At 44.8% G+C, this 12100-nt stretch overlaps 3 protein-coding genes and 1 long non-coding RNA gene across 4 annotated transcripts; 3 read left to right on the top strand and 1 right to left on the bottom strand.

Annotated features, from left to right (window-relative positions):
• Positions 1-6: 6 nt before the first annotated feature.
• LOC119307626 (eukaryotic translation initiation factor 2 subunit gamma-like) lies at positions 7-4950 on the top strand. Its single transcript, XM_037583697.1, has 9 exons — positions 7-175; positions 471-584; positions 1890-1951; positions 2382-2494; positions 2737-2839; positions 3367-3594; positions 3678-3896; positions 3987-4247; positions 4329-4950. Exons 2-9 carry the CDS (start codon positions 479-481, stop codon positions 4629-4631), a joined length of 1395 nt encoding a protein of 464 aa, XP_037439594.1. The 5' UTR covers positions 7-175; positions 471-478; the 3' UTR covers positions 4632-4950.
• A 1356-nt stretch (positions 4951-6306) lies between these two features.
• Positions 6307-7513, top strand: LOC119305248 (probable carboxylesterase 17). The gene has a single exon (XM_037581818.1). The coding sequence runs from the start codon at positions 6307-6309 to the stop codon at positions 7375-7377; it is 1071 nt and encodes a 356-aa protein (XP_037437715.1). The 3' UTR covers positions 7378-7513.
• A 942-nt stretch (positions 7514-8455) lies between these two features.
• LOC119307622 (aspartic proteinase nepenthesin-1-like) lies at positions 8456-10052 on the top strand. Its single transcript, XM_037583696.1, has one exon. The coding sequence runs from the start codon at positions 8582-8584 to the stop codon at positions 9896-9898; it is 1317 nt and encodes a 438-aa protein (XP_037439593.1). The 5' UTR covers positions 8456-8581; the 3' UTR covers positions 9899-10052.
• A 960-nt stretch (positions 10053-11012) lies between these two features.
• On the bottom strand, positions 11013-12100 carry LOC119307625. The gene is made up of 2 exons (XR_005149415.1): positions 11977-12100; positions 11013-11461 (listed from the first exon to the last, which is right to left on the bottom strand). It is a non-coding gene; the product is annotated as an uncharacterized LOC119307625 (long non-coding RNA).

The raw sequence follows: 12100 nt of genomic DNA, 5'->3' as shown, positions 1-12100 counted from the left end.
CCTCCCTGCCGCCGCGTCCTCGCTCTCGCAAGCACCACCGGCGACACCCCCGTCTCCGGCGACCGGCTTCCTAGCACCCTCCCCGCTCGCCCCCTCGGCGCGCAGCACATCCACGCGCGCGGCGGCCCTCCTCGTCGCGGCAAGCACACCCAGCTCGACGGTCCCCCAACCCAAGGCGAGTCCCTCGTCCTCCCCTAGATCCCATCCCTCCTTGCACGCTGTCGCCGTCTGATACGGGAGGCCGCTGATTGCGTTGCTAAGGCCAGACTAGAAGTGAAGTTCGCCGTCGAGTTTTAGGTTGGATGGTGGAGAACTCGGCAGATTCTAAGATTGTGGTTATCCTTTTTGGATCAGTTTACTGCTGCAGCTGCGCCAGCATATGTTGTTTTCCTGCAACTGGTCTTTCGGTCAGTGAACACGAGTTGGAGACACAGGGTGATAACACTGTTTGTATCATTTGTTTTTATCAGTTTCAATCATGGCGCGCCGAGGATTGATGGAGCAGGACCTAACCAAGCTTGATGTTACCAAGCTACACCCGTTGTCGCCTGAAGTTATCTCGCGCCAAGCGACGATCAACATTGGTACTGATTCCATCCTTCTGGCAATGTTTTGATGTTCAGTAATTATCAGTATGGAGAATTTACAGGCGTACAACAGTACAAAGCTATGTCGATTGTCCCTTTATGCTCTACGTATTTAGTATGATGTGATTCAGTGTGGAATGTTTGCTGTTTACTGTTGTACATTCTCTGGTGGTGCCTTTTATATTACCTCCGTCCCAAATTACTGTGTCTATGTATATATTTCACAATGGAGTTTCATTTGCATGATGTTGCTTTTTTTTTTTGTGATACTTAGATGGCTACATGTTGCAACCATTGTCTTTTCTCTGTATATGTACCTGTTTAAGCCTTGACCATGATACTGAAGCCGCACCTGTTGTTTTTTTGGTTGCGCTTAATCCTTTTGTGACTCAATGGGGGGAAACAATATGATTTCCTTTTATGGTAGTGTGATGGATCATGTATTGCCTTAAGTGATGCACATGACGTCTCACTTATTTAAGAATAAATAAATGCCATTTTTGGAAAATGCAATTGGAACTCTTAAAGCCAGGGTGCTTTGATGGAGCAAACTTTCCTAGTATAACTAGTGGATTTTTTTTTTTGTGAACCATCAATTACTCTTGTTTGTTTATAGTTCAAAGAGGTGCTCCTAGGCGCTCGCCTAGGCGTGCTTAGTGCTAGGTGTTGGCATAACGCCTCGCTTGGTGCTAAAAAAAGCGGCCGGTGAGGTCCTCCGGTGAGAAATCAGCCTTCTGTGGCAATGAATCGCATTTCTCAGGCGAGAAATCAATCTTCCCGGTGAGGATTTGACCTCCCCCAGTGAGGATTCATCCTCACCGACGAGGATTCAACCACTCTGACGACAAATCGACTGATTCCGGTGAGAGATCGAGCTTCTCCGGCGAGAAATCGAGCTTCACTGGCTGGTTCCCATCGGTGCAGCAAGGGAGGGATGAAGAGAGAGAGAGAGAGGTGGCCTCGATGCAGCAAGGGAGAGAGGACGAGGGGGAGAGACGGCGTGAGGAGGATACCTGGATTTTCAGTCGACTGTACACATACGGGAGCTCTAGTAGGAGAACAGGAAGATGGGCCTGTGGTTTAATAGGCTAGACCAGCCAATCTAGCTTATTTCTTACTCACGCCTAAGCAGCGCATAAGCTATCAAGGCGCAAGTAGGTGACCAAACGCATAATTAACGCCTAGCGCTTATTTGAACTGTTTTTTTATATCTATATTTTTATGTGGCATTTCGGTCATATCCGAATTTTAGGTGACTTTGTGCGGTGGCATAATATTTGCGATCTTTATGTTACACCTCAGGTACAATTGGTCATGTGGCCCATGGAAAGTCTACTGTTGTGAAAGCTATATCTGGAGTTCAGGTATCATTCATTCTGTTGGCCACATTTTCTTTCCATTCTGTGTAAAGCCTGTTAAGTATTTATCACATTTATCAGTAACCCTTGTGAGTTTGCCATATTACTCAAATATGTCATGCTAACATGACTTTTGGTAATATAAATGAGTAAACTACACCTAGCACTTGCTAGGAATGTGCTGCAGATTTCTTTAAACCTGATTGATAATAGCATAGTCTGGGAATTCATTTAATATTACTATTAGAAAAAATATAAGTGCTCTAGCTTCTCGGCTCGAGTAATGGCACTGTTGTAATTCATGCTTCTTTATCTTCGTTTTTTGCAATAATTTCTAGAATGATTACTAACTAAATGGATGTTGATGTGCTCATTCTGGTCCATATGGAAATTTTTTAGTATTATTATCGTCTGATGCCTTTGTTTTGATTTATAGACTGTTCGCTTCAAGAATGAGCTTGAACGTAACATCACTATCAAGCTGGGCTATGCTAATGCAAAAATCTATAAATGCGAGGATGACAGATGTCCACGACCAATGTGTTACAAGTATGCTAAATTTCTTATCTTTACATGATTAGCTTCTATTACTGTCAGCCTCTAGCCCTCTACATTTTAGAGCAAGGAACTTCAGGGGGCACTGTTCCAGGCTCCTATGAATTATTGAACCTGTATGCTCAAATTTGATCCCCAGAATTAGTTAACGTATGATTATTTACCAGACCCAAAATTACTGCTTTGGTTTTAAACTCTTGGACCCTATTTGACTTCTATTCATCAATTATATAAAGGGCTTATGGAAGTGGGAAAGAAGATACTCCTGCCTGTGATGTTCCTGGGTTTGAAAACACTAGGATGAAGCTTCTGAGACATGTTTCCTTTGTTGATTGCCCGGTATGATGAAGCTCTACCCTTTTTCTGTTATGGATGTTCTCTTCTGCATATCAAGTACATGAGTGCTTACAGGGAGTACATAGCCTGACCATTTCTTGCCCTACCCAAGTGATCAGTAACATTTTTGCAATCCAGTTTTACTTGCATCACCATAGATAATAATGGCTGTTTACACTTATAATTGTATAGCCAAATTATTCAAGTGAATCATTATATTAATTAGGAGGTCATCAGAGTTTTCTGATGGATCATTACATATTCTCTTCATTAGTGGAACTTGAATACGATATTACGTAAACAGTTTGTCTAATTCACATCTAGATGTTTTTTAAGGATGTCACATCTAAGCTCCCACAAATATATAATGCAGCAACAAGAAACAAAAAAAATTAGGACAAAAAAAAATAGACCACAAACAGAGTGGACATCAGCTTAGATGTGGCATAACTATGTCACATCTAGATGTGTCCTAGACAGATCCTTACGTAAATGTTGTATGTATTTACAATATCTACCTTGTTGAACAGGGCCACGACATTCTCATGGCTACAATGCTTAATGGAGCAGCTATCATGGATGGAGCCTTGCTTTTGATAGCAGCAAATGAAAGTTGCCCACAACCCCAGACATCTGAGCATCTAGCAGCTGTTGAAATCATGCGTCTCCAACATCTCATAATTTTGCAGAATAAGATTGATCTTATCCAGGAAAGTGCAGCAATGAACCAGCATGAAGCAATCCAAAAATTTATCCAGGTCACTACTGTTTGTCATTTCTTGTGTTATAAATGCATGTCTTCTCTTTCATGGTTTGATCTTTTTTACTACCATCTGTGCAGGGCACGATAGCTGAAGGTGCTCCTGTGGTGCCAATATCTGCCCAGCTGAAGTACAACATTGATGTGATCTGTGAATACATTATTAAGAAAATCCCCATTCCGGAAAGGAACTTCACTTCACCTCCCAACATGATTGTTATTCGTTCCTTTGATGTCAACAAGCCTGGTTCAGAGGTTGATGAAATTAGGGGTGGGGTAGCAGGTGGCAGCATCCTCAGGGTATGTAGATATATAAACTGAATTAGATCATGAGTGTGTTCTTGCTTTTCTTGTGGTAAATGTAAACTGAGTGTCGATTCTTATTTACAGGGAGTCCTCAGGGTGAACCAGAACATTGAAGTTCGCCCTGGCATTGTCATGAAGGATGAGAGTGGCAACATCAAGTGCACCCCAATCTATTCGAGGATTGTCTCGCTCTACGCTGAGCAGAATGAACTCCAATTTGCTGTGCCAGGAGGGCTTATTGGTGTGGGAACAACCATGGATCCAACTTTGACTCGTGCTGACAGGCTGGTTGGCCAGGTTCTAGGAGAAATCGGGTCGCTCCCTGACGTATTCGTAGAGCTTGAGGTTTGTCGAATCTTTGCTGCTTCATGATTTTAGCCAAACAGAGATAGTTGTTAATGACAATTCTTGGACATTGCTTCGCAGATCAACTTCTTCCTTCTCCGAAGGCTGCTGGGTGTGAGAACAAAGGGTACAGAGAAGGCAGGGAAGGTCTCCAAGCTCACCAAGGGTGAGATCCTGATGCTTAACATCGGATCCATGTCCACCGGCGCCCGTGTGGTCGCCGTGAAGAACGATCTCGCCAAGCTCCAGCTCACCGCGCCCGTCTGCACAAGCAAAGGTGAGAAGGTCGCGCTAAGCCGCCGTGTCGAGAAGCATTGGCGCCTCATTGGATGGGGCCAGATCCAAGCTGGTGCGACCCTCGAAGTTCCACCCTGCCCGCTCTGATGCACACCCCCCTCTGAAACGGAAAGCCGCACAGCTTGCGAAACAAGAGAGGCGAAATGTGGGAGGGCAGAGAGCTCCTAGGTACAGTTTTTGTGAGGTGGAGGGGAAAACATCATTGAGTCTGGAAGTCTTGTCGTCGCGGGATTTGTCTACGCTGCTAGTTTGCCTTTCTCGTTTTCTGAATTTAGGATTTGTTATACTTGCTGTGTTATCATGGCCGTGTTTAGTAGGCAAGCAACCTACTACTTTGGTTCAGGTTTACCTAATCGTCTTGCCTATTTCATTGACCATTTGGCAGTATTACCCCTAATTTTACTCAGCTTGTGCCTTGTTTGTTAGACTGCAGTGCTGTTCATTGCCAACGAGCTGCACGTATTACTCACAAATGCCCAAGCGTTCAAGGATGTCAACAGATTTTGTTTCAACTTAGCAAAGAACAAGTTGCTAGTTTACCAAATAAATTTCTACTGCTAATTACTACCTCTGTGTCAAAATGTAAGACGTTTTTTGATATAATGTCTTACATTGCGAGACAGAGGGGGTACAACCTTGAGAGGAGGCTACATTGCCTATTTCATTTGACTCCATTATGTCTTGCCTTAGCAGGGTTCAGTTCGGTCCTAATTTTCCTCAGCTTGTGCCTTGTTTGAACTTTTTTGATAACACAACCATATCGTATGCTTCCCAATCGTAGTGAAAGGTGGTGGTAGACGTTGCCATGACGGGCAGTCACCACAAATTTCTCGGCGATCTAAACGGTCGCAACATCCTCGCCCTTTGCCATTATCTGGCCCTTTGCCATTATCTGGCCGGGTGTGTACTTATGATGATTGTATCGCTTGACATTACTACATCGAGTCTAAAATACACCTTTTATCGAAAAAGATGGAAGTAAATGCATGATAAATGTTGCGCCACACACTTTGTTTGGGAAGAGTTAAACGGTGTATCATGTATTCTTATTTTGCGTTCGGTTGTGCCCTGGACTTTTCTTCCACTATTCTGTAAGAACAGTATCAAACTTCACTATAAAGATGATTGCGTGCGGCAGCCAACGAAGATGCCCGATTCTTCACTTTTTTGAAAAGAAAAACTTATGTTCGAAAACAGCTAAATGTATATTGTGTCATGCCGGCTGAATATTGCTATCATTACACTACCAATTCAGAAGAGGAAAATGTAGCTAAAAGGACAAACTATAGACTTGGCTGATGAAAATTTGATGAAATGGAATATACCTTCTGGATGAATGTATAGTGTAGCGTGTATAATTACTCTACGGAGAACGTGGAAGGAGCAACATTAGCAGATTATGCTAGTCAATCGTGTGCACCAATCCCTTCCATCTGACATTTCCCACATCTTAATAAATCAATCTTGGAAACTAATTTCAGCACGGACGGCAGCAACCAAAAGCATTTTGTCAGAACCAGGAAGTTATTTTACTTCCACATAGAGACGAGAGAGTAATGTCAACAGTGGCAAGGCACATTATTAACAAGTAATCTACAATAAAAAGTAATGCCCCTCGCCCCCAGCAAGAACATTATTTATAACCAACCAACTAACGCTTGAAAAATCTATATAAGGCTTAGTGACCAGTGATTATCAACCCATCAAGTGACACAGCCAACATAGTTCAAACACAGGCAGACGCACCAAAGGTCACTAGAGAATGGCAGACACTAGCTTCAGCAAGAAACTAGTGGAGGACATCGGGGGTTGGATCAAGGTCTACGACGACGGCACCGTCGAGCGGTCCCCACCTCCCCCGGAGGCACGCCAACTAGCAACCACCATTGCACCGTACGATGTGCCGCGCAACGGCGTGACGGTGCACGACATCCGGGCCAGCCCGCCGCTCCGTCTCTACCTCCCGGCGGCAGCTCCTTTGGCCGGTCGCCGTCTTCCGGTCCTCCTCCACTTCCACGCCGGCGTGTTCTGTCTGACGGACCCTACCTGGTCGCTGTACCATTGCTTCTACGCCCGTCTCGCCGCCTCCATCCCCATCGCTGGTATCGTGTCCATCACCCTCCCCCTTGCTCCGGAGCACCCGCTCCCGGCGGCCATAGCCGCCGGCTTTGCCGCCATTGACTGGTTGAAGTCGCTCGCTCAGCCCGGGCTGCTAGCTGAGCCGGTCCCAGAGCCGACGTCCGACCCGGTGGGCAAGCTCAGGGCCGTGGCCGACTTATCACGTGTGTTCCTAATAGGTGATAGCAATGGAGCCAACCTGGTGCACCATGTTGCCGCCGGGTTCAACTCAGCGGAGCCGGGCTATCGGGGCCCGGTGCGGCTTGCCGGAGCCGTTCTGCTCAACCCGGGTTTCTCCCGGTCCACTCCAAGCCGGTCCGAGTCGGCCGACGTGCAACTGGACCCGTACGTGGACTACAAGCTGGCGGACAGGCTCCTGGCGCTGGCACTCCCCAAAGGCGCCACCCGAGACCACCCCTACATTTGGCCCGTCCGGGACGACGCGGCGGCGGCGATGCTGGCCGTGCCGCCGCTTCTGGTGAGTGTCGCGACCTTGGACACGATGCGCGACCGGCAGGTGGAGTACTGCAACATGATGCGGCGCGCCGGGAAGGACGTAGAGGTGGCACTGAGCCCCGGTGTGGGGCACATGTTCTACCTTAACCAGGGCGCCCCCGAGCCGGCCGACGAGGAGGCGGCGGTGCGCATCGACGAGCTCATCGAGGCCATCGGGGGCTTCGTCGGCAGGCGCCACGGCTGTGTCGCCCGCATGTAGTCGTGTGCCAAGCCAGTGTGTGTCCTTCGGTTTGCGTTGCTGTTTTTAATCATATGCATCTTGTGCGGGTCTCTCCTGGCAATGGGTTTTGTGAATTGTGAGTGGTTGTTACAGTTTAGCTTGAAGGGAATGTAATGATTTCTTTTTTCTTCTTCAAAGTATTTACTTTTCAAAGCTTAAATTAAGGTTTTATTCAGAATAAAATGATTGTTGGGCTATGTCGTGTCATGGGCACCTATTTCTCTCTTCTTATTATTTTTGTTTTGTTGCTTGTGTGATTTTTGGCTTGAATTTGCTATTCCTTAAAAACTGAATAAATACTTTCTTAATGCAATATTCAGATGGGGAACCTTTCCATCCCGATGGCAATTAAAAAAAAGAAAAGAAAAAAGATTGTAAAACCTGAATGGCATAGATAAAGGGGTGTGAATGAGACAGGTCATAGCGGGAAGTATCATAAACTAGTTATTCCTGCATTTTTTGTATACAAGGCAATTTCGTTTTCGTGTTAAACTTTGATTTATAATTATGGTTAACAAAACAAGGGTTATATGTCACAAAAGATAGACTATTACCGAAAAGTTCTTTAAAATGTGCATCCAATGACATACTCCCTCCATTCGAAATTACTTGCCACAAAAATGGATAAAGATGAATGTATCTACAACTAAAATACATCTAGATACATTCATTTCTTGAACGAGTAATTCTGAACGGAGGGAGTACTTTTTAATGACATATAACTCATATTTTGTTGATAAAATTGAAGATTAAAGTTAGACATAAAAATATGAGGTGGACTTATATTTTGTACTAATACACACCCCTCACCCCCATGCGTGGAAAAAATTATTTTGTATTTTGTCACAAAAATAAATAAAAATGAATATATATACAACTAAAATACATCTAGATATATTCATTTCTTGGACGAGTAATTCCGAACGAAGGAAGTAGATGTCACGCATGCTGCCACTGCGGTCATTTTCAGCGTCGATGTCAACAGTGACTGGTAATTTGTAGGTCTACTAACTGGCGTCAAACTATTTGTGCATTGCCACCCATTATCTATCCTCAAGAATGTCCAACATGATAGGATCGATCCATCTATATTCATCCTCTATTCCGCCACTCGATCGTCACCAGTAGTAATTAGCTTCTACGTACACGAGCGAGCGAACAGGGTCTAATCGAACGTCGAAAAATGGCGCGAACTTTGGTGTTCCTGCTCGTGCTACTGTGCTCCAGTGCAAGCCTCGTCAGAAGTAGCACCAGCGCAGGGCTCCGCATGAAGCTCACCCACGTCGACGACAAGGCGGGCTACACTACGGAGGAGCGCGTGCGGCGCGCCGTCTCCGTAAGCCGGGAACGCCGAGCCTCCACGCAGCAGCAGCAGCAGCGCCGGGCGTTCGGCGACGTGAGCGCGCCGGTCCACCTGGCCACCCGGCAGTACATCGCCGAGTACCTCATCGGCGACCCGCCCCAGCGCTCGGACGCCCTCATCGACACCGGCAGCAACCTCATCTGGACCCAGTGCGCGACGACGTGCCTCAAGGCGTGCGCCAAGCAGGACCTGCCCTACTACAACCTGTCGAGCTCGGCGAGCTTCGCGCCCGTGCCCTGCGCGGACAGCGCCAAGCTGTGCGCGGCCAACGGCGTGCACCTCTGCGGCCTGGACGGCAGCTGCACCTTCATCGCCAGCTACGGCGCCGGCAGCATCATCGGGTCGCTCGGCACCGAGGCCTTCACCTTCCAGTCCGGCGCGGCGAGGCTCGCCTTCGGGTGCGTGAGCCTGACGCAGATCACGAAGGGCGCCCTGAACGGCGCGTCCGGGCTCATCGGACTCGGCCGCGGCCGCCTGTCACTCATCTCCCAGACGGGCGCCACAAAGTTCTCCTACTGTCTCACCCCCTATTTCCGCAACCACGGCGCCTCCAGCCACCTGTTCGTCGGCGCGTCGGCGAGCTTGAGCGGCGGCCGCGCCGTGACGTCCATACCGTTCGTGAAGAGCCCCAAGGAGTACCCCTACAGCACGTTCTACTACCTCCCTTTGGTGGGGATCAGTGTGGGGAAGACCAAGCTGCCGATCCCCAGCGCGGTGTTCGAGCTCAGGCGGGACGCTGCTGGGTATTGGTCCGGCGGGGTGATCATCGACACCGGTAGCCCTGTCACATCCCTCGCCGACGCCGCGTACAGGGCGCTGAGCGAGGAAGTGACCCGGCAACTGAACCATAGCCTCGTGCAGCCGCCAGGAGACACCGGACTGGACCTGTGTGTGGCACGGCAAGACGTTAACAAGGTCGTACCGGCGCTGGTCTTCCACTTCAGTGGCGGTGCGGACATGGCGGTGCCGCCGGGGAGCTACTGGGGGCCCGTGGACAAGTCCACGGCGTGCATGCTCATCGAGGAAGGAGGTTACGAGAGCGTCATCGGCAACTTCCAGCAGCAAGACTTGCACCTGCTCTACGACATCGGCAAGGGGGAGCTTTCGTTCCAGACCGCAGACTGCAGCGTGCTCTGAGGCTCTGAGCCCCTCACCTTGCTTGTGTGTCCTCTCTACTGTATGCGCTCTGATCCCATTGTTTTATACTACTCCTCTGTTTACAAATACAAGATGTTCTATTTTTTTCTGATTAAAATGTATATACACGTGTTTTAGTGTGTTTGTTCACTAATTTCAGTCCAATTATATAAAAAAGTTATTGTAAAAATTTGGATTTGGTCAAACTTTGTAAAGTATTACTTAGGTCAAAACTAACATGCTGAGTAAATAAAAACGAAGATAGCACTTGAGGGTTACTGTCTAGGGGCACTCAAACATGTATTAAATGTTTCATAGATATTTTCTATTTTTTAATGAATATATAAACATATTTTAGCAAAAACATAAGTTTTATTAAAAAACATGAACACTTTTTTTAAAATAACATAGAAATATCTTAAAACATGAAAGCTTTTATATTCCACATAGATATTTCGTTAAAAACACGAAATCATTATTAAAATTATACGAACATTTATTTGGATTTTTAATTACGTTTTTATTAATACTTACACACTTTCTAAACAATATATGAATAGTTTTTAAAATTACACGTGACTGAAATTATTCATGAATAGTTTTTAACTCAGGTGAATATTTTTCAAGTTATGTTAATATACATGAATTGTAATTTCATAAATATTATTTTAAATGTTCATATAATTTCATAAATATATTTTAATTCATATAGTTTTAAAATGTACACGTTTTAAATGAAATATTTATGTAGAATATAAAGTATTCATGTTTCAATGACACTTTTATGTAGACTTAAAGGATATATATATCCTAGTCCTAGTAGTTTATTTAACACATAAAGTATGATCAGCCAGGGTTCGAGCTCCCACCCATGTCTGTTTTAAGCCTAACTAGATGACCAGTTGCGCCAAATGGCGCAAAGACCCGTTTAAAACCATGTTCGTGTTAAAAATATTTGCATTTTTTTCAATAACTGTATATTTGAGTACATTTGGTAAGAACTTATACCCCTATATATAAAGTTAATTAAATGCAAATACGTTCTTAAGGTAATAATGCCACAAATTAGATCATCGGTAGGTCAACATAGTTGAGTGCGATTAGGAACTCCGAGTAGCAGTAAACTTGCATTAAAAAAGGAGTAAACACAAGTGACACAATAAAATGTACTTAATACATGAACTTGTAGAGAGTAGCAGTAAACTTGCATTAAAAAAGGAGTAAACACAAGTGACATAATAAAATGTACTTAATACATGAACTTGTAGAGAGTAGCAGTAAACTTGCATTAAAAAAGGAGTAAACACAAGTGACACAATAAGATGTACTTAATACATGAACTTGTGAACATTGGCTACAGGAGAAGTTAATAGAAATAGTGGTCAATTACATCATGTAATTTGGTTCTATACTCTTTTATGTATATGTCCTGAATGCTACCCCTTTGTGATCAACTCTTTGTCCTCCGAATCGAATGGCACAGCTACTACCCCTTGTGGAAAAAGAAAGGGTTCTGTAATACCCATAAATGTAAAAGGAAAACATCATGTGATGCATCTCAACCTGCGCAAAACAATGTAAAAACCATACATGTTATCTACATACCCTCATTGTCTAGCGTACAAAAGAATTGACAATTAGCAAGAAAGAAGCATGCCACTTTACATGGAACAAAAAAATGATTATTATGGTGAGCGCAGAATAACATGAAGTTGTCATGTGCAGCCAACAACTGCAGCTATCTGTATAAGCTACTGCTACTTTACAATATATATTGACAGGAATATTTGTGAAGTCATACAAATCTATCTTAAGTGAAAACATGCTTATAAGGCATCCTTAATTCTCTCTGTTGTTCAGTGCCCTTTTGATGTCACTTTATTCATATGGCAAGTATGGGTTTAATTGTCAGTAGACGGAAACTTTGTGTGAATCAAAATACCAAGTTTAGTATGGAAACTATAGTTTCTCCATGTCATTATTTCAAGACAAAGCACGTTATTCACACCCACTTAGAATCATAATTTCCAGTAAACTTTCCATACAGCAATATCAATAAAAAGGCTTCTGTTCTTTACCTTTGATAGAAGAGGCAACTGGCTGAGGCTGCCCTAGCATGAGGTCAAACTGTCGATTGCAGAGCAATAAATAAAATATCACAACTAACGTGGAAATATGTAGAGAGACAACCCGAGAAATTTT

Source organism: Triticum dicoccoides, chromosome 5B (assembly GCF_002162155.2).
Source record: "Triticum dicoccoides isolate Atlit2015 ecotype Zavitan chromosome 5B, WEW_v2.0, whole genome shotgun sequence".
Lineage (NCBI taxonomy): Eukaryota > Viridiplantae > Streptophyta > Magnoliopsida > Poales > Poaceae > Triticum > Triticum dicoccoides.
Note: the sequence above shows the minus strand (reverse complement) of the source record. Positions and strands in the feature narration are given on the sequence as shown.

What these genes read in the sequence shown, in the direction of transcription:
- LOC119307626 (XM_037583697.1), top strand. Translation starts at nt 479, where the DNA reads ATGGCGCGCCGAGGATTGATGGAGCAGGACCTAACCAAGCTTGATGTT. An exon ending in CCAAGCGACGATCAACATTG is followed by an intron (nt 585 to 1,889) that starts GTACTGATTCCA and finishes GTTACACCTCAG; the next exon opens with GTACAATTGGTCATGTGGCC. An exon ending in TTTCCTTTGTTGATTGCCCG is followed by an intron (nt 2,840 to 3,366) that starts GTATGATGAAGC and finishes CTTGTTGAACAG; the next exon opens with GGCCACGACATTCTCATGGC.
- LOC119305248 (XM_037581818.1), top strand. Translation starts at nt 6,307, where the DNA reads ATGGCAGACACTAGCTTCAGCAAGAAACTAGTGGAGGACATCGGGGGT.
- LOC119307622 (XM_037583696.1), top strand. Translation starts at nt 8,582, where the DNA reads ATGGCGCGAACTTTGGTGTTCCTGCTCGTGCTACTGTGCTCCAGTGCA.